Source organism: Podarcis gaigeae (genome assembly GCF_964106915.1).
Source record: "Podarcis gaigeae genome assembly, chromosome: 11".
Lineage (NCBI taxonomy): Eukaryota > Metazoa > Chordata > Lepidosauria > Squamata > Lacertidae > Podarcis > Podarcis gaigeae.
In genome coordinates, this window is record NC_139687.1 from 17736379 (window position 1) to 17759021 (window position 22643).

Here is a 22643-nt window from a genome sequence, read left to right on the forward strand (position 1 = left end):
GGGGGATCTTTCGCTCCCCACTTGCAGACACTGTGCTGCTATAAAATCTATTTTGGAAATTGGATGAGAATTGGGAATGGTTTACGGGGCTGCACAGGAATCTGTTGCAAGTTGCCCTCCCCCCGCCTTACATAAATGAAGGGGCAATTTAGGATCCAAGGCATAGTAACTGTATAATCGTATCTGCATTTTATTAACACACAATGATGAACTATGCAACCAATGAAATACAATACAGTTTAAAGAACCTTAACTGATTATTCTGAGCATGCAATGTTTATTAATTGTTTAGTCAACCATAAACAATTTCTGAAAATTATTCCAGTACGAACAATAAGCAAACCTAAACAAGTTAATGACCTTATAACCCTTTTAAACTGTAAAGCCTTGATTAAAGTGTTTAATTACAACTCATATCAACACAATTTTCCCTAATAAGTTAGCTGCCCTTTAATTAAAATTATATAGAGATATCACAAAAGGTAGTTAAAGGACTGCAGAGTTCTACCTAAAAAACAGGGGAGGGATTACTTTTTTCCAATGAAGAATGTAAAGTAAAAATATCAGAACATTGCACTTTACTTATTAACATAAAGTTACAAATTCCAACAGAAAGACAGACTTTGCCTGCTTTTCCCAATAATGTTTATGCCACTTAGCTGTTCCATGAGTAGCTTAACTTGAAAGGACAAGACCGTCAATGATCATAAATAGTATTTTTGCTGGATTTACTTTTATATTTCTAGAACTGAAACAAATGTGGATATTTCTAAGTCAATGAGGAGCACTTTTTTATCCCAATAATTTGTATTGTTTCAGTACAGTATAAGGACAACAACAAAACAACTCAAACAGGAAACATTAGTCCAGTTACACAGAGTAGACTCCACAACTTTACAATCACAAGTCCATCCCCACTGTGCAATCTATGAGTACAAAAACAAAAATCCCAGGGACACTACTTATTGACATATCCACAGGAGCATTTAACTTTGATGGGCAATTATTTTAAATAAGTGACCAGTTCAGCATATATTTTAATATTAGATAGAACTTACTGAAGTTCATCCCTTCCAAAATTTAGTTTATTAACTATATGTTCCATTAATCAATGTTTCAGCATATAGTCAAAACCTAAAGCTATTTTGAGGTTTATAGAAAGGCAAGACAACAACAACAAAAATAATAATCAAGCCTTTCACTACCAACAACACTTTGCTATTTTATCTATAAATAACAATTAGTTAGAATAACTATGAAGCTTTTAGCATGAAGCAAGAGGCTAGATGAATGCCGACATCATCAAAAAAGAGTTACTCATTTTTCCTCCTGCCCCATAAACCATAATCTCAGATGATAGTCATATTGGGTTCAGGTAATACAATTTTGTTGCACCATAGTAGCTGCCAAAAAGTACTGCTTGGACTTATTCTTGTGTCAGTAACAGGTGAATATTTTGCTCATAGTTATATCCACCATCAAGAGTCTTTCATCCTTGAGGGCCACTGGCACGGCTGTGGGAGAAATCATGTAACCCTGACTACTGATATGATTGGGACATCCATATGTTATTGATGTGATGTCACGAATCTGCTTTTCTTTTTTGCTAACTGGTGTGTCAACAAAGTATTTTTCAGTTAAAGTGGGAGAAATTTTGTGAACCAGAAAAGAATATTTTATTCTTTAAGAAATGGTAGAAAGTAGCATAGGTGAGCCAGCTGTTTCCTGGCTTCATGAGCAGCTGCTCAATCATAGCCTCAAAGGTTATGAGAAATGTGGAGCTGGAGCTCCTTAAGGAGTTGGAGCAGAGCCCTTTTATTAGCTTTATCATTAATCATACTCTGAAGGAAAAAAATATACTAAAGCTTTTAGTTTCTAAATCTAAACACATTTACTAGGGAGCAAGTCCTACTGAACACAGTGGAATTTGCTTCTTAGTAATATTAATATGCATAGGTTTGTGCTGTACGTCTTACATGAGGAACAAAATTATTTACTAAAATAAAACATATCATAGGCAACATGCAAGTGAATGAATGAGTTGTGGTCTAAAGGAGGAGAAATGAAGCTCTCTGTCCTTTCCTCCCTCCAGCAGCCTCTTCTGTTTCAATTCTAGGCCTAGAGGAGAGTACTTTGCTGCCTCTACATCAAGTGTAGAGTTCAAATGGACTTCCAGACAGAAAAATGGAATGCTCTATCCCAATCACTAGTAGCCCCCTGCATGTGTTCGCATGTGACATGGAATATAAAAAATACCCTTCTCCAAATCCAGTACAGAAACCAAGGGATGTGCTATTCGTCTGATCCTGTAGGATGCACTTCTATGCTGGACGTGGAGGAGGGAACCCCACTGTTCTCTACACCTGGCATGAAAAATAAACCTGTAGTTTTATTTGTATTGTGCTGGCCTATTTCTTATGCATAAAGTGTGACCCTCTGATGTCAGCCCCTTTTATAAGTAGCATGCTAGTAATTTGTGGACTTGCTGGGAAGCCTGCATTTTATATTTGCTGAAATGAGAATCAGTTTGGGAGTATGATGAGGACAGCTTCCGAGATAGATGTTCTTTTAGGCACTATTGCAATGCAGATGGAACTGGCACATGTGCTTAGATAGTATGCCTTGCTCTTATTCATTTCATTACAGAAGACCACTTTATAAAAAGTACTCCTTTTTCCAATCATAAGACATAAATTTAAAGATATATGTGAAACAAATTTGGCAGCCATCTAAAAAAAATAAAAGTGGGATAAGCCTGCTAGCCTGGCGTTAAAATGAAATTTGTTTCAATAAAATGTTTCAGAGCAATAGTGAAGTATATACACTCAACACTTGATGTGCCTAAATTTAAAATCCATACTGAGGAATGGAAGCCACAAAGTGGTCTTTGGCCTGTGACTGTTTCAGCATCACTTCTTTCACAGTTATTGAGAAGAAACAGAAGGGTACAAATATGATCAGTATTCTCTCCTCATACCTCCAGTTTGATAACTGATCACAGCTTATATAAATGAAATTAGTACACAATACTTGTTGGTCTTTTTTTTTTCCTTCTTCTTTTTTGCATAGACTGTATTTGTTGATTGTATATGCTTGTATTTATAATAAAAGCTCGAACAACCAATGTGATGATTATTCTGCTTCTAAAATTTTGAGTTAGTAACTTAGAAATATAGCAATTAACATATATTTAGCACCATGTTATTTGACTAGTCCAGACATAACAATACTGACATAATAAACCACAAGTTAATTAAGGGCACTGGATTACATGCCCCTTCTTCTCCTGTGCTGCTTCTGCCATTTCTTTAAAACAGTTTCTCCATTATGTGAGAAACAGGGAACTGTAATAATGTCACTTTACTAACTAGAATTGAAGGGTGTCCCCAAAGGAAAGTAATCTAGGTCCCAACCTTATAGGTACGAGGACCTGTATGCTAATTGTTCTGGCCTTGCCCCACAGGTCCACCATCTTGGAGATTGCCACATCATGGACACTGAACTGTACCTCTCCGTAGCAGCAGGGTAAAGCAGGAAGTGGGTGAACACTGCCATATGCACTACGGGTAGGGGTGTGATGTGCCTGGCAGGCACAAAGGCCCACATGGTGGACTGCCCCAAGGAGCTTGGGCATAGGGCCTCCCAAAAGGACACAGGTTGCACCACTGCGGGAGGGGGCAGTGATGTCATGTGCAGGGAACTATTAAAAGGAGTTTCTTTCCTTCTTTCAGCAGGCACTGCTAAAATGGTTAAAATACCCTCTTCAGCAGGAGATTCTGAGACACAGCCCTACTTGAATCGTGGAGGGGAGAGTGTCTCAAAACCACCTGCAAAATGGGAGGAATTTTCACCAGTGGAAGATGGAGACTAGCACATGGTGGCACCTGCAAGACTTTCCAGTGCTGAGTTCCAAAAGTTGGGTCAGGGCAAGCAAGTTCAAGACCATCTTGTCACTGGTCTTAAAGACAAAAGTGGTTCCAATGTGTGGTAAGCCAGCACACTCAGGCAAAATTCTTGGAAGTAAGGTTCACATAGGTGTCCATGAACCACCTCATGTGATGCTTTTCTGTTATGCATTCTCACACTCCAGAGGGGCCTGCTGGGAAGGCTCCAGGGGCAGTCTGTTTCAATGAAGAATGCTGGCGGGAGGGGGACGCTGTGGCTGCAATGGTGGCAAGGAGGGATAGAAAGATAATGGGAGGGAAGAAATAGGAGAGACAGAATGAGAAGGGAGGGGAGAAGGAAGGAGTGAGTGAGTGACTAAATAAATAAATAAATAGAGAGGTGTGAACAATGCCCAGTCCCTTACCCAGCACTGCACAGCCACCACTGCAAGGGACCCAGGACTCTAGGTGTTAAAAGTTGCCATGGCTGCAGCAGCAGGGCAGGTGCCAGTACAGCCACCCTCTCTTTCCTCCCCATTTTTGGATGAGAGCCTGATGCTCAGTTTATGCCCAGTCTTCACAGGCTTTTGCAGAGCACTTGTGATTAATTCCATGGCCCACTAGGGGTCCGCAGCCCACAGATTGGAAACCTCAGAGCTACAGTTCCCCTTTTCAAACATAATGGGGAAAGTGATTTAAAGAAACCATAATAGAAATACTAGGGTCAGGCCAGGAAAGCAGTGGGAAGCATACTGCGTCAATGCTCACTCAAGGCTTAAAAAACTTATTATTTAAAATAATGAATGAATGAATGAATGGTTTATTAATCCAATACTGTTAAGTCCAAACCTACCCATTCTTTAAATAAAATGCATAGCAATGAAAATAAGGGCCTACGTGTAAAAAGATAGAATGCCACTTCCACTCCTGGAATTCAACACAAATCAAGACCAACGATGACGGAAGATCCAATGATCCAAAGTTCAATATTCGATAATCTATTGTACCCAAAGAGCCAACCTTCAATCTATGTACTCAAATGAATATTCCTACCACAGCATATGGCATGGATTCATTCAAGGGTCCAAAAATTACATTCCCAAGATATCAGAAATGTACTGCCTTTACACTATGCTGACAAATCTATAGTAACTACCAGCAGTCATAATTTTGTATTATAGTCTAAATAAACAGACCTCATTATTTTGAAATGAAACAAAGTTAACATACAACACAGATTTGAATGTTTCAAAGGCATGTGCATCTAAAATTAAATGAGCAGAATCTTACCTAATCGTAGCTCTCCAAAATTGCCACATCCAATTTTTTTTCCAACTCTAAAGTTAGGTCCAACCATTAACACTCCAGAGTTTGAAGAGCTGCTGCCTCGTGGATTGTGACTTGATCGTCCACTAGGCCTTGCCATTCTATCATCCAGTTTGTCCTTGTCTTTCTTTTTGCTATCCATATCAAGTTTACGGTACTCCACTTTGAACTTCTTTCCCCTTTCAAGACAGGCAAGCTCAAATGGGGTAAAGTAGAAATGGACACATCACTAGTTAAGTGCTCCAGCTAGTTACTGTGAGTCAGCAAGCTGCTGCTGGCAGTCACTGCTTGTGTATTCATCCCATTCGCAAAGTATTTTTCCTTCGTAGTTGTTACAGGAAAATATAATCTCAGTAGATCTTCTATCAGCACCATTTACTGGTTTTTAAAGTGCTTCTGTAACAACAACAACAACAACATTTATTAATCAAGCATGTAAGGACAAAGGTATACAGGTAAATGTATAAATTACATACAGCATATGATTAGAAGTTTACTGTTTATTGGTTCAACAATAAACTCACAAAATATCAGAGTTGTGTACATGTTGTTAAATGTATCACCTACATGTTACAACACAGTATCTACAAACAAAAATATACGGGTGCGAACAACCAATTAATAAATCTTTGTAAAGTCTAAAACACCCAAGTCACGAAATTCAAACTGATCTCTAGAAATGTGCTGAGCTCCAACATTAGTGCACATCAAAATAACACATTAAATAAGTAGACATACCACACACCATAACACATCCCAAGAAAAGCTAAATCTCCCCAAGACTAAGTTGCAAAAATCTGCTAAAATTGTTTAATGATTGAGCCATCAGACTGATGGAGTCATTATATAAAAATGCCTACAGGTGAACTATTATTTCACTTTAAGTTGCAATAATACATTTTCAAGAACTAGCAAGAATAGGCTTTAAATAATAGCATCAATAGCATGCAACAAACTACAGTGGTACCTCTGGATACGCACACCTTCAATTGCGTATCCTTCAGGTTGCGAGCGCACATGTGGATAAGTGCTCTACCGCCCCACGCACATGCACTGAAGTGGTCCCTCCAGTTGCAGAAACCTCAGGATCAGACTGGAGCTCCGAAACGGATCCCATCTGCCACCAGAGGTACCACTGTAATATATTATTTCAATGCCCTCCTCTACCCCACTTCGTGCAAAGCTTTCTATTGTGGACTATTTTTTTCCCCTTTCCTAAAAGGTGTCTGGGATGTTGTAAAATATAATTTTAGAAGGATTCTTTATGTTCACATTACAAAATCTGTTGGGCATACATAAATTCTGCAGTACCAAGTGTGAAAGAAAATTATTACAAAAACACTCTTGGATCAAGTGACTTTTTGAGTCAAAAACTGCCAAAAAGCTGAATATTTAAAACACTAACTTTAAAACACTAATTCCCCTACATGCAAAGAAATGCTGAGAGGATGAGACCAATAGTGGGTCCAACAGTCAAGAAGGCAGTTTCTGCATGTGCTATAGAGGGAAGTGAGGGGCAGATGGGGCTCTTCGACCTGGGAAGGGAGCCCATCTAGGAGAAGGAAAACTGATCCTAAACCTCTGCTGCCTTGCAGGATAGACCCTACACATATCCAGAATGGAGTCCTTAAGGTTGGTTGGTGCTTTATACTTCTCCTTCCAGCAACTTCTGCAACCAAGCTGGTGCCAAACGGACTGCTCTGCTTTGGACCACATCAGCAAGGCTGCTGGGCAGCCCAGGACCTCCATACACACTCCCCAGGTTTGAGCTCTGGAAAGGTCACTTTGATGCTGCTAACACAATGATTTGACTCCTTCACCCACTGGGCGCACTCCACTGTCAAGACAGGCAGGTGCCAACAACAATTTAAATCAAGACAAAACAAAATACTAATTACAGAACATCTATCTTCTAGATGAGTCCTCCAGAATGGGAATGAGGAACCTCCAGCCCCTGAACAATACTCTTTGTCATCTCTTTAAATCAATCTCCAGGCCAAACTCAGTGTCCCAAATCCCTCTGGAGAAAGGGAGGTGAATTTAGAGAAGTATCTTGACAGCAAGCTGGATAAATCCTTAATGCCTAACAATGTAGAGCACAACTTACATTTTTTTTCACAGCCCTAATTCTATCCTGTTGTCACTGCAAAGTGTGCTGTTTATAAAGTGCCATATCCCACTGGAATGAAACCCACAAGCTGAATAACTAAGCAGCAGGCATTTGATGAAAGGAAAGTGAATTCTGATATGTGAAGTAATGAGTCATCAAAATGTAACGAGCAGAGACCAATAATTCCAAAAGAAAGGAAATGATTTTCCAAGTTTTAAATGTTAAATAACCTATTTCTCATCAACAACTGACATCAACACTTGTTTAAAAAGAATAAATATGAAAAAGAGGAAGAAAAACATCACCACCATAGAAGTACTATGATGCTCTGATGCTATTTTCAGATGCTTATCATTACTTTAATTTCATTGCCAATATAAGTAAAAAAAAACGGTTTAGAGTTGGAACTAGATTTGAAATTTCTAGGCAACACCAGATTTTTTTTAAAGGAACCTAGGATTTCTCCTAGTATTACTATAGTATCATGCAGCTTTTTCCATAGTAAATTTGTCTCTGAACTTTTCATCATTTCAAAGCATTGCTTGTTAAAGTTCCACCTTTCCAGCACACCACTTCCTGAAAGTTATGAGAACCAACATAAAATTACATAGATCCAAAAGCTAGTGATTTTTCTTACTATCATACTGAAACTATTACACAATAACGTGCCTCTTCTTTCTAAACAATTCACTTTGCTTGGCTGTTTCTCTGTATACAATTTTTACAATGAAAGCAACCCATCTGTTGGCTGCTCATTTTAATTCCCCTCCCCTAAACTCCTAATACATATTCTCCAGACCCTAGACCAGACTTTCTCAACCTTGGATCCCCAAATAATGTTGGACGACAACTCCGATCACCCTTGCAGGAACAGTTGTGAGGGATGATGGAAGCTGTAGTCCAACAACAACAAGGAGACCCAAGGCTAAGAAAGGATGGGCTAGACATGATTCAGATCTTCCAAATTTAACAAGAAAAAGGGGAAATGTGGTGGAGAAATGGAATAAGATTTTAAAAGAAATTTAAAAAGAGGAAAGTAAAAATATACAAAGAAAATAATAACAGATCTATAAAAAGGGAGGTAAACTTTTTTGCTCCTAAAGGCAGCTGGAGGCATCATTCCAGTGGAGCCAGATTATCTGGAGCTAGATTGTGATGGGGAGGAAGACAAGTGAAATTCCCAAGTGTCTTCTCTTTGGCACACTCCCCCTTAAAATTCAGTTTGGGGGGCAGCTTGGTCACCCACAGTGGATCACACTTAAGGCCTGCACACAGGTGATTTAAAGCAATCACTAATTTTTACACCTGACCATAATTCCTTATAAAGAGACAGAATTTACAAGTCACACTTACCCAATATAATGTTCCAATATTGATACATTTCCCCCCATCACAATCCACACATTGTTTCATTCATAGATGAATTCTGAAAAAAATAATGAATTTAACATAAGCAATCAATCCAAAGCAATTTTGATGCTGTGACTACTCAAATCCATGTGGTCAGATACTGAAAAACACACAAACAATAAATTTATTTTCCACAGGAAGTATGGATTATTAAACAGTCATACTTTGGACTCCCTATATACCGTATTTTTCGCCCTATAGGACGCACTTTTCCCCCTCCAAAAATGAAGGGGAAATGTGTGTGCATCCTATGGGGCGAATGCAGGCTTTCGCTGAAGCCCCACCGCCAGCCCCGCAAGCTCGGGGGACAGCGGGGAGGCGCAGCGTGCCATCCCGCTGTCTCCCGACGTCCTTTGGAGGCTGGCAGCGGGGAAAAGCCCGCTTCTCCCTGCCACCAGCCCCGCAAGCTCGGGGACAGCGGGGAGGTGCAACGTGCCCAGGCTTAGCTTCCGCCGTGGGAGCCCAGCGCTGAGCTCCCACGGCTTGCGGAGAGCTGCATGTTCTGTGGGCTGGGGTCGGGGGAAGCTCGGGCTTCCCCCGTCCCAGCCCCGCGCCTGGGGGGGGGGGAATAGTTTTTTTCCCTTTCTTTCCCCCCCCCAAAAAAAATTAGGTGCGTCCTATGGGCCGGTGCGTCCTATACGGCAAAAAATACGGTACCTTGACTTCCTTCTATTTGCCAATGTCTCCACAAAAATTGAGTATTATGAACAAATACATAGTACATTTAGCCACTTGCCTAGTTGCATTTGGAAATGCGTATTTTCACCAGTGCCCTTCTATGAGTGGAAGGCTCTTGGAACTATCAGAGGCCCCTGCTAATGGAAAAGGGGAGGCAAATTTTGCCAATTCCCACTTTCTCATGAAACCTTCTGCAACATATTCTTCGTTGTTATGAAAGGGTGCCCCAAGGGGATGGAGGGGACTCTAGGAGGAAGAAGGAATTGACAAAAATTGACTTAGCCCCACCCTGTTACCAGAGGTCTCCAATGAATCAAAAGCTCTTCTGCAAAGTGAAGGGCACAAGTGAATTCCACCCACTGTCACTAAAAATCGGCTTCCATTTCAGAGGTCTAGAAGGGAGTCAATACAACTATAATATTTAAAGAGAGAGCCAGGAAATTACAGGCTAGTCAGATTAGCACCAGTTTCAGATAAACTGATGGAAAACATTTAAAATGATCAAGCATATAAACGAACAAGTCCTGTTGAAAAACAATCACCATGGTTTCTACTAAGTACTGTCTCTCTAATATGTTATGGTTCTTTGGAGAGCGTCCAAAAGCTTGTTGATAAGTATGATCCAGTATACATTGCATACTTAAATTTTTAGAAAGCTTCTGACCAGGTTTCTCACCAATGGCTCCTGACTAAATTCACCAGTATGGACTAGGAATTGGCTGAAGAACAGAAACCAAAGAGTAGTAATAAATGTACAGTATTCACAGTGAAAGGATGCAATTAGTGGAGTGACTCAATGACCTGTACTAGGAATAGTGATTTTAAATATGTTCATAAACAAACTGGATTACAAATGAGTAGTGATTTAGCTTTTGTTTCCCCAAATAATGTAGTATCACCCACAAATCTGGCTAACTAAGAGCTCAGAAAAGGATCTCTCTGAACTATATGAAATGAACAACCAAAACAAGTTAAATACAGTTCAAAGAAAGAGCAAAGTGATACAGATGGCAGAGATCCTAACTTCACATATAGGGTCTGAATTTGCAGTGGTTTATCATAGAAGAGCTCTTTGGGTTATGATAGATAGCTCAATGAAAATGTTGCCTCTGTTTGTATGTGTGCGTGTGTGGCAACTGTGAAAAATGCAAACTCTATGTAAGCTATTAGGAAGCGATTAAAAACAAAACTGCTAGTAACAAAAACCCTTTATACAAAGTTATAGTGTGGCCATGCAGTCCTTGGAACATAATGTACAGTTTGGGTCACAACGTCTCAGAAAATATATTGTAGAAGTAGAAAAAGTATAGAAAAAGCCAACCAAAAGTATCTGAGGGCTGAATCAATAGCCCTCTAAGGCTACATGGGGGAAATGAAAATGGGATGGTTATGAGAGAAATTCATAAAATCATGTATGGAGAAAGTGGATAAAAAGGATGTTTCTCCCTCATAATACTAGAGCTCAGGGGCCATACAATGAAACTGACTAAACAGAGAATGTGAACAGACAAAATGAAGTATATCGTCACACAGCGCATAATTTATGCAATTCACTGCCACAGTACATGGTGTTAGCCATTAGTAAATTGCTGTAAAAGGTAGTCATAAAATTCATGAGGGATAATCCTATCAACCGCTTCTAGTCATGACTGCTATCCAGGTTCACAGAAAATGGTGATTCAGAACTATTAAGCTTCATTCAGGTGGTCTGTGGTGTGCCTATAGATTTGTGTTTGAAGACTAGTACATACAGTACATTCAATACAGTGGTACCTCGGTTTAAGAACAGTCCAGTTTAAGAAAGATTCGGTTTACAAACTCCACAAAACCGGAAATAGTGTCCCAGTTTGAGAACTTTACCTCAGTCTAAGAACGGAATCCGAACGGTGGAAGGGCAGCAGCGGCAGGAGACCTCATTAGGGAAAGCGCGGCTCAGTTTAAGAATGGACATCCGGAATGGATTACGTTGATAAACAAGGTACCACTGTACTCACATTGATTTTAAATGTACTTTAATTGCTTATATTGTTTTTTATTATATTACAATTTTAATTCTATGAAATACAATACAGGTAACTCACAACTTTCACAGAGGTTAGGTTCTGGGGTGCCAAAATCGTATATAGTCAAAAAGAACTCCTTGGAACTGCTCACACACAAGCATCTTACCTTCCACAGCCAGCACACCCAGCAGGTCTTACCCCACCCCAAGCATCACAGAGCACTTTTATGCTCTCTGCTTTGCTCACCAAGCTCTGAAATATCTCACAGAAGCCTCTCAGAGCCCAGTAAGCAAGTATGAGACCTTCAAAGATCTTTCCACTCCAGGAAAACCCTGCACAAAAAGAGCATTTTAAGCACTCCGCCTTCCATGCATTTAATTTGTGTGATTTCAGCCAGTTGGTCTTCAACCGTGTAAAGTTGAAATTGCACAAGTTAAATGCATATAAGTTGTGGGTTATCTGTACAATGTATAACTAATAAAAGCAATAAAAATAAAATCAGAAATCATACAGCATCTAGCACAGTGCATTGCAATTGCTACAACAGCCAGAAATCATTAAGTGGTCCACCAAGACCCTCAGCAAGTTTCAAATGGCCTATGGGGGAAAGGTTTGGGAACCACGAGCCTCACACCACCGACAGACAGAGGTACTGAAAACACAAACACACACACACACACTTGCACCTTTCCCTATTTTAGAACCTTTCCCCTTGAATTTATCCAGCACTGGAGTTCCAGTGGGAAGGAAAACTCTAAACCTGAGAGTGGTATGTTGCAAGCTATAGAAATAAAGAGTTGTATGTGGCAGAATGGTTCAGCAGCACACATGCCCTAACATTGCATTACATTCCATTACACACACTTTAAATGTAGTTAGGGAACAGATCATATATTTGGAAGACATGGGCCTTCTGCCATCACTTAGCGTCATGCCACTTTAAGCAAGCCAGTGTGACACACTCTTCTGGGTGAAACACTTATCAATCATTGAACATTCCATTAGGCCAGGCATGCCTTTGTAATGGTAAGTAGCCTACTTTTTCAACTGTATCATGGTGTATGTGGTGTATTCCGTACATTTAGGGAATGTAAATATTGTCCTTTTACATAAGGAGCGCAGTGGCAATTCTGCCTTACAACAGCGTTCTGATTTGGTTTAGGCTCAAAGTTGTCAAGTGATTTCAGTTAATTTGCCACATTTAATCCCAGCACTCTGTCCACCATTGGTCTGCCTATGCAGCGATCAAACAATGGGCAAATATTAAAACATTATTTAGAATAGTAACAGAAAAGCTTTTCTAAAAATAAGTAAATCACAAGTTAACTCTTATAGAAAATTGTGATTCAGAACTATCATTATAGCAATATGTTGATATAAATGCATGCAGAGAAAATATAAAGTATTTAATAATATGCATTGGCACCTTAGCATTTCTGGCACTCTACAGAGTCCATATTTACAATAGCATACAATACAATGGTTCAAGTGAGTTTTTATGATGTATATGTCTGCATGTGTCGAATGAGATCTCTGTAGATCTGAAGCTCTCATTCATTTCTCCATACAAATAAGATTAGCATGCCTACCAAAAGTCAGCAGTATGCAGAGGTAGTTTCTGGAAATGTTAATAAGGTAACAATCTTATGCATGTCTACTGAGAAGTCCTAATGAGTTCAATCGTACTTACTGCAAGGTTAATGTCGTGAACAGAATTCTATAACTACATCATAACTTGGGGGTGGGTGAGACAAAGAGATAAATAATCACTACCGATGAGAGCTGGACAAAAAAACCTGACTATGACATTTCACTTACACACACTGAATGACAGGCAACAGCAAAGTTTTGCTTGAACCCTTTTGTAGAAAAATTATGTTATGCAGCAAGTATTCTTCTAAGCAATTACTGTGAGATGAGCCTACCTGACAATGTTTTTAGCCAATGAGAAGTCAGAGTTGTGATGATAAGCAAGTTATTTGACTCCAAGGCAACAAGAATTGCTGATGGGGGGGTCCTAAAGAGATGCTGTTTTCACTTCCCATTGGGTGCACTTTAGAGGCTTCTGTCTTATTTCCTAGTCCTCAGAATCACCATATTTTACCCTTCCTTTTCCCCTAGCAACCAAGATGAATCTTTCCCATGGGTGGATTCATCTGAGATCAGGTAGTCCCTAGAAGTTGTTTCCTTAAAATACTACTAGTTTATTATGTAATTGTTGCATGGTCAAGCCTCTTCTTGTATGGAAATATAATTCTGGGAAAAGCTTCACCAAGACTGTACTGTCCAACTGTCTAGTTTCTACAAAGTTCAGATTGTTTTCCAGTTGCTCTTGCTTCATGCCTTTGTAGTTTGGTGAGCATTTGAGGTGAGGTGATGAAACAAGCCAAAGTTAGAGAGTGATGGGTTCAGATGTAACACCCAGCCATAGTTAAATCAAACCAAAGTTCACAAGCCAACCATAGATTCTGACTGTGGTTTGTTGGCAGCAAACAAACCATAATTAAGCTGTTGGGCAGGATTAACACATAATGGCCACACTATAGTTTAATAAACCATGGTTTTATGTGAGAGCCACAGGCCAAAGTTTCATTATTCCAAGACTCTAGTGGTAGTATCTGTTCTGTAGAAGTTGACTGAACCATTACTTTTCAAGATTACTTCATGCTACACTTTCACCAGAATACTCTCAATTTTTTTAAAGCCTCAGTTTCAGAAAATATGCAAGGCAGCTCCATAACGTGTAAGAGCAAAAAAATGATATGTACAAATGATATGTATAATTGTTTGATAAAGTATTATTTTGATTTCTTATTTCTCTGGTATTTCTTGAGATCCCACACACAGCAAGTAAATTACTGAGGACTGAGGCTTTTTCAAAAGACAAAGAAGTAGTCTTTAAGCCAGCTTGACATTTCACACAAAGGAAGTTTTTATGCACTGAGGCATATGACATGCAAAAATGACAGGTAGAATTTTTTAATAGGATAGGCCTTCAGCTGAACACATGCTGCATTTAAAGCGTATAAACTTTTGAGGGAAAAATAAAATATTCACCTTAAGTACCCTATAGTGCTTGCCATTCGCTCTTACTGGCTATCCAGTAGCCAGTACAGTAGCTTAATTAACCAATCTTCGAAGCAGAGGCATAGGAGCAGGCCTACAGAAAAGAGACCTCTTAAGTATTGTTTACAAGGCTGCAATCAATTATTTGCAGCTACGGAAAATGCCCAGCAGTCGAGAAAGCGTAAATATGGGCCTTACAGGAAATGGGCATTGCATTCAAGTACAAGGCTCGGCCATCCAAATGGACCATCCTACTTTTGTATCCTGGGGAGGTGGGGAAAGGAAAGGCAACAACCACCACCACACAGCAACACAAACCGCACACATGCGGCATCATTGTAATAAATCCCGTCTGTTAAGGGCTCGTCCCTCCTAGGGAAGAGATTAGGTTGCTAATTCCCTTCTGCTTTCTGGTTGGAGGAGCAGGAAACCCCGCTAGCCTTCGCCCCTGCCTCCCACCCCCATTTAACACTCCTCCGCAAGGCGACGGGCAGATGCGCCAGCCTGTGTGCCTATGTGTGTGTGTAAGTACCACTGCTACCCTCATGTATTATGCACATACAGACAATTCCACCCCCACATGCACACACACACACACACACAAAAAATACGCACACTGATGGGGGGGGGTGGAAATCACACAACACTCCCATACACAGCACAACAACAGACTGACTCACGGCGATGAAACCCACGTATATAGATAGCGCTCGTTGTCCCCACCCTTATAAGCTCCAGTTGGGACGCGGGTTTCGGAGCGAACCTCCCTTGTGGAAACACAAAACAGGCTCCGGGAGTCCCAGCCACCCGCAAGGTACGAGATTCCCCCTTCCCCTCCCCCCCAATAAAAAACACACACACAAAAAAACACTCCACCCTTCTCCTCACAAAAGCAACATGCCTCACAATCCACAGGCGAGGCAGGGCCCCAATCCCGCCACGGCCATATTTCTACCACCACCTTCTCCACCTCCCATTGTGTACCGTTCAAGGAGGAACCCCCACCCCAAAAAAACCTCCACAGGAACCCCGCGCCGCCAACCGCCAACCCGGCCCCATCACACACACACACCCGCGCGCGCCTGGCTCTCGTGAGGCGGCCGTACCTTGAGGGAAGGAGGGAGGTCTCGCGCGCAGGGAGAGGTCGCGGCCGACTCCGGCCTTGTCCTTCTCTCTCGCTGTGGCGGCGGCGGCTGAGGAGGAGGGAGAGGGGCGCAGGTGCCTCGCGGGGGCAGCAGGAACCGGGAGGGAAGAGAAGGAGGAGGAGGAAGGAAGGTGGCGCTGCTGCTGGCGCTGCTGCTGAGGCGGCGAGCGGGCGAAGGGAGGCGAGAAAGGCAGAGAGAGAAAAGAGGGAAGGGGAGGAGTCTCCGCGGCTCCTGGCCGGCGCAGGGAAATAAAAAGAGGGCGGACGGCGCTTTCGCGGGGTCGACAACAGGCGCCACGGAGCCGTCGCCTCTCCTGAGGGAAAGATGGGAGAGAGAGGGCGATAGACCGCCGGGAGGTGAGGGACCAGCGGCGGAAGTCTCCCCTGTGGCGGCGGCGGCGGCAAGCGGAGGCGGCCTCCCGCCTCGCTCCCGTCGCCCCGCCTCGCAGGCAACGGCCGCAGTTAGCTGCGCCGGCCGGCGGCCTAGGAGGGGCGGGGCTACGCCGAAGTGGGCGGAGACGCGCCCACGAGCCAGCCGGCCATGAGGAGGGCTTTTTTTTTTGTTGTTCTCTCTTCAACCCCCACCCTTCCCCCTCAAACAAAAAACCTCCCCTCCCCTGCCAACCTCGAATTCGTAGGCAAAGTGGGCGGTACCCGAGGGCGGGGGAGTCTGAGTGACGCAAAAGGGGGAGGAGCTTCTGGGGCGGGCAGGGCCGTGAGAGAATCCGCGTCGGGGGCAGGGAAAGGGCACACGAGCTGGTTGTGTAGAGGCTCTTCTCCGGGAGCCGCCTCTCTCTCCTGGCCTTGAAGGATGGGCGTCGCGGCCAATCAGCAAGCGCGCAAGGAGGACGTAGGCAGGGTACTACGTTACGAGGGAAGCGGTGGGAAAGTGGGGGTTCGGTGGGAGGCGTGCAGTGGCTGCGCTGACTTTTACCCGCCAGTGCAGAAGCATCTGGCTCCGTTTGCGCTGCTTGTTTGGAAGTGTCCCAAGTAACCAGCCTTCCTATGGTTGGTGGTCACCCAGTTCCTACTCAAGAGTAGACCCACTGAAGTTCTGAAGAGAGGGAGGGAAGTTCTCTATCAACTCTTTATCATGTTCTTCGTTACCTAAAAAGCTCCATATTTTTTAAGGTTTCCTCACTGGAGAGTTGCTCCAATCCCTCGATCATTTTGGGAGCCCTTTTCTGAACCTTTTCCTGTACTGTGATCACCGAAGAATTGATGCTTTTGAATTATGGTGTTGGAGGAGACTTGAGAGTCCCATGGACTGCAAGAAGATCAAACCTATCCATTCTTAAGGAAATCAGCCCTGAGTGCTCACTGGAAGGACAGATCCTGATGCTAAGGCTCCAATACTTTGGCCACCTCATGAGAAGAGAAGACTCCCTGGAAAAGATGGAGGGCACAAGGAGAAGGGGACAACAGAGGACGAGATGGTTGACAGTGTTCTCGAAGCTACCAGCATGAGTTTGACCAAACTGCGGGAGGCAGTGGAAAACAGGAGTGTCTGGCGTGTTCTGGTCCATGGGGTCACGAAGAGATGGACACGACTAAACAACAACAAAATCCTTTTTTGAGATGAACAGAACTGAGAACAGTATTCCAAGTGTAGTTGTGCCATAGTATTATGATATTGGCAGTTTCATTTCATTCCCTTTCCGAACGATTCCTAACACTGAATTCAACTTTTTCGCTACAGCCTTGGTGTTTCATTCCTAAACAGTCACCATCAGTTGAGACCACATTAGCATACACATGAAATTAGGAATTTTTTGTCCCAATGTGCACCACTTTACATCAGGGACGCGGGTGGCGCTGTGGGTTAAAGCCTCAGTGCCTAGGACTTGCCGATCGAAAGGTCGGCGGTTCGAATCCTTGCAGCAGGGTGCGCTCCTGTCACTCGGTCCCAGCACCTGCCAACCTAGCAGTTTGAAAGCACCCTCAGGTGCAAGTAGATAAATAGGGACCGCTTACTAGCGGGAAGGTAAACGGCGTTCTGTGTGCTGCGCTGGCTCGCCAGATGCAGCTTGTCACGCTGGCCACGTGACCCAGAAGGGTCTGCGGACAGCGCTGGCTCCCGGCCTCTAGAGTGAGATGAGCGCACAACCCTAGAGTCTGTCAAGACTGGCCCGTATGGGCAGGGGTACCTTTACCTTTTTTTACACCACTTTACACTTGCTTACATTGAATTGCATTCGCCTTTTACTTCACATTCACCCAGTTTAAAGATCTCTTTTTGGAGTGCCTGACAATCCCTTTATTTAACCATCCTGAACAATTCAGACATCCTATTGCTCACCCCTAACTCTAGGTGATTTATAAACAAGTCAAAAGCCACAGCTCCCAGCACCAGTCCTTTAGGGACTCCACTTTCTACACCCTTCTGTTGGGATAATTCTCTGCTCCTACTCGGCTTCCTGTTCTGTAACCAATTGTAATAGAGTTTAATCAAAGCTTGAGTTGTTAAGTTGGGTGCCAGACTTCTAACTCCTGGATCCAGCAAGTGTTAAAAGCTCAAGCCAGGTTAGCATCCTGGGTGATGGGCCAGTAAGAGAACCAAGGATGAAGGACTTTTGCAAGATGGCAAATGAGTAAGGACCCCTTCCCTCAACAGATAAAGCCAGAATTTTAGGGTGTGACCCTAGATGCAAAAGCTGCAGGCTGGGAAGGAGGAGAAGTAGAGCAATGACTGATTTCTGTTTGAATCCAGTCATTGTGGTTATAAGAGAAATAATACCCTGTAGGGTTATATTGGCTCGGGTAATATTTATGTGTAAATAAACCATTTAATGCTATGGGAGCTCTGTTGCAAATGGTAGTGGACACCAGTAATAATTGAGCATGGTGACTGACAGTGTTGTTAGGTCTTTTTTTGCTGCTGGAAGTATATATACCATGTTAAACTTAACTATTAGCACCTAGAAGACAGGTGATCTTCTAGTACTATTGGATAAAAGTTTCTGTACAAAACAGCATAATATTTTATCTGAGAAGTTTTTATTGGTTGTTTTCAGCCTGTTCAATTTACAAGTATTACCTAAAAGAACATCCTTTAGGACCCAAAATGCATCTTCTTCTTTTTAATGCAAGACTACAAACCATTCAGTTCTTTGGTTTCACAGCAAGGACATTGTGTTTATTGATTTTGAAAAAACAAATAGGCTGCTTTTCTGTTCCCCAAAGCGTGTAAAATACTGCTAAATACCCAACAGTAAAATAACAAGAATAAAAATAATAGAAATTTCCATATTTATACAGCAATTTTGCTGGTTGTTTTATGATGTTTTGGCAGCATTGCCTACATACCAACTGCAAAATAAATTAAGCTCTTTTTGTCTAGAAAATAATTTTAGTAGAAATCTCTTTAATACTCCATCTGGGGGTTTTCTTAAATTAATTATTTCCTTGTAGACTAGTTGAATACAGTCTAAAAATGAATATAACGTGCAAATTACATTTATCACAAGCTCCACATATATTTCAGGGTGTTCAACTATTTGTCTTCATAACAGTCAATATTCAGCAGGCAGTTTTGCTCCTGCCTACTTCTGCTTACTCATCGCATTTTGGCCTTGCAGTGTATCAAGAGAAGAAAAAGTCAGTATCGGAAGGATATAATTCAGCTCAACTCAAAAGTTCTTTCAGGACCACCCTTTAAATTTTGACTAAAGACTGCCACATTTTTATGCTGAGCACAAACTATTACAATGTTAACTGTGGAGTTTTTCTTTTTAAACCATTCTCTCAAATGCCCTTTTTTTTCTGATGGTGCTCCATAGTTTGAGTTATTTACGCATAGCACAAATCTGTCTAAATTTCACCTTTCCGCTTACTCCTTCTCCACTCCATAGTCTGGCATCTGTGATCAATTACACACATACATTTAAAGCACACTTAACACATGTTTAAAGCTCATGGCTTCCTCCAAAGTATCGAGGGAACTGTAGTTTGTTAATGGTGCTTGGTATTCTTAATCTGTGAGAGACAGATTGGGAGTTCCTGGGATTCTACAGGAAAGCCATGTGCATACAGCATCCTTCTTAAAGGACTGTCTTACACTTTCCCCTCCATAAATCCATACTGCCCAGCAGTCCCCAGCCACCTTCCATTAGTTTTTCCAATGAGGGCATTTTCACTCCATCTCTTTCCAGTTTATCATGCTTCTGTTAGTTCCTTCAATCACATTTGTGTTTTTGGCAGTCATCTCAATCACTTCCACCTTATTAATGAGCTAGTTTGGTGTTTTAAAAAAATTGATATAAATGGAAACCAGTCTTGGGTTCATAAACAAAAATGTCCAAATATTGGTTCCTTCAAAACAACTTCTTTATTTTGCAGTGATTTCTAACTAGTTTCCATGATTTCCTGTGGGGTCTTTTGCTATCTCTGTTGTCAATTCCCATCTCACTTTGTCATTCCTGAAAACTTCACATACCCTTATATGCATCATCACTTGTTTTAAAAATCTTCTGCCTCATTCTTGCTGGGGGATTCCCTTTTAAAACGTTATATACCTTTATATAAAGAAATATTGCATTTAAACTAAAGCATGTGGATTATGAACATGATAGCCTTTTCTGCAACAGTTCACCAAAACGAAGAGCTCATCCATACTTGCTTAGAAAATCCAGATTTTCAATCATCGCTTTGTCCTCACACTGCCCAGAACCAAGTGGTTTGTGTACGGGCTATTTTTAAAACTCGGATCTTCTTGTCCATCTCCCCCTTATTTATCATTAATATCTTCACCTCTAACCCTGTCTTCATGGAAACTGCTCTTACCTATTGAAGTGAGCATGCTCGACGGAACCTTTTTTCTCCGCCTCCGGGACATGCACAAATTAATCTGCAGATCTGTTTATTGGAAAATAAAATTTATTCCCTAACAACTATATGTGCACAAAGTGGATGATGTGCAGTTTAACACTTTATTGATGCCAGAGGACTTAAGGGATAGGATCGATATTAGTGCATGTTTTAAAAAAAGTTTGTTGGATTTTTTTTTTTAAAAGAGCGTTTCATTAATGTTATAGTAAGGCAACATGGGACGCAGGTGGCACTGTGGGTTAAACCACAGAGCCTAGGACTTGCCGATCAGAAGGTTGGCGGTTCGAATCCCTGCGATGGGGTGAGCTTCCGTTGCTCGGTCCCTGCTCCTGCCAACCTAGCTGTTCGAAAGCACGTCAAAGTGCAAGTAGATAGATAGGTACCACTCCGGCAGGAAGGCAAATGGCGTTTCCATGCGCTGCTCTGGTTTGCCAGAAGTGGCTACGTCATGCTGGCCACATGACCCGGAAGCTGTACGCCGGCTCCCTTGGCCAATAAAGTGAGACAAGTGCTGCAACCCCAGAGTCGGTCACGACTGGACCTAACGGTCAGGAGTCCCTTTACCTTTACCTAAGGCAACATCAATCAATTGCAACAAAACTCACAGTGTGTTACATGCTTATATTGGTCACATAAAAGTTAGAAAAGGAGCAAGGAAATTGTCAAATAACTAAATCATTGAACACATTGCCAAGGCCTCAACTATCCATGACATAGCATCTCCATAAGTAAGCATTGATAGCTGGAGGTCTCACATTAACATCACGTCTATTTGCATAGCTGATATATGATTGTGTTTAGTTTGGCTTCTAACAACCCCTTTTTTTGTTGTTATTAAATGCTTGGCAAGAGACAGATCCCAAACTTTTATAATGCTCTTGGGTTGGATCCAGAGCTGTGTTTAATAGAACTCTACTAGCTAGATGCTCCATTAGGAGGAAGAGGTGGTTTTCAACCAATGCTTCTTCCCCTATTCCTCTGCCCAAAATCCATTCTGGTGGTGATAGAGAGAACTGCCAGAAGAAGGGGGCGCCAAAATCACTGCTGACCCATCCTCCTGCAGGTAAAGGGTAAAAGTAAAGGGACCCCTGACCATTAGGTCCAGTCGTGACTGACTCTGGGGTTGCAGCACTCGTCTCACTTTACTGGCCGAGGGAGCCGGCGTACAGCTTCCGGGTCATGTGGCCAGTATGACTAAGCCACTTCTGATGAACCAGAGCAGCGCACGGAAACGCCCTTTACCTTCCCGCCGGAGCGGTACCTATTTACCTACTTGCACTTTGATGTGCTTTTGTGTGTTTTTTCTTTTTGTTTTTTTTATAAGATATTTATTAAATTTTCACAGATTATATAATAACAAAACAAAAAATAACAAACAATACACAAACAAAAAAAAAGGATAATTTCAATCCCTTATTTTCTTAAACTTACTTCCCTGACCTCCTCATACCTCCCCTTTCTGTATCCCAATTTCTAATTATTAGTTCAGCAAATCCTCTCCCTTAATTTTCAGTTAATTTCTAACCTTTCTTTTCTTTTTACATAACCCTTTCAGCTGAAAACCACTTAATTTCTAAACCATCGTCATGCTAACATTCATTAATTTTGCAATGTTTCCTAAGATAGTCTTTAAATTTCTTCCAATCTTCTTCCGCCGTCTCTCTTCCCTGGTCTCGGATTCTGCCAGTCATTTCTGCCAATCCCATGTAGTCTATCACCTTCATCTGCCATTCTTCCAAGGTGGGTAGATCTTGTGTCTTCCAGTGCTTTGCGATGAGAATTCTTGCTGCTGTTGTAGCATACATAAAGAATGTTCTATCCTTCTTTAACACCAATTGGCCGACCATGCCCAGGAGAAAGGCCTCTGGTTTCTTCAGAAAGGTATATTTAAATACCTTTTTCATTTCATTATATATCATTTCCCAGAAAGCCTTAATCCTTGGGCATGTCCACCAAAGGTGAAAGAATGTACCTTCATTTTCTTTACATTTCCAACATTTATTATGAGACAAGTGGTAAATGTTTGCAAGCTTGACTGGGGTCATGTACCACCTATAAATCATTTTCATAATATTCTCTCTTAGGGCATTACATGCCGTAAATTTCCTACCGGTGGTCCACAACTGTTCCCAGTCAGCAAACATAATGTTATGACCAATATATTGAGCCCACTTGATCATAGCTGATTTAACCGT

The 22643-nt window shown here is 41.8% G+C and overlaps 1 protein-coding gene across 9 annotated transcripts in view; it reads right to left on the bottom strand.

Moving 5' to 3' along the window:
- The window catches only part of CSNK1G3 (casein kinase 1 gamma 3), a 51407-nt gene extending 34612 nt beyond the window's left edge, over positions 1–16795 (bottom strand). For 3 of the 9 annotated variants that reach the window (XM_083702408.1, XM_083702405.1, XM_083702402.1), the window contains exons 1-3: positions 15584–16184; positions 8674–8746; positions 5175–5606 (exon numbers count right to left, since the gene is read on the bottom strand). In XM_083702408.1, the coding sequence (XP_083558534.1) occupies positions 5175–5352 (178 nt within the window). In that variant the 5' untranslated portion in view covers positions 5353–5606; positions 8674–8746; positions 15584–16184. Of the gene's footprint in view, positions 1–5174; positions 5607–8673; positions 8747–14468; positions 14574–15583 lie in introns of those variants that run through there. The other 6 variants (XM_083702403.1, XM_083702400.1, XM_083702406.1 and 3 more) reach the window with 6 other exon arrangements.
- Between the last annotated feature and the right edge of the window lie 5848 nt (positions 16796–22643).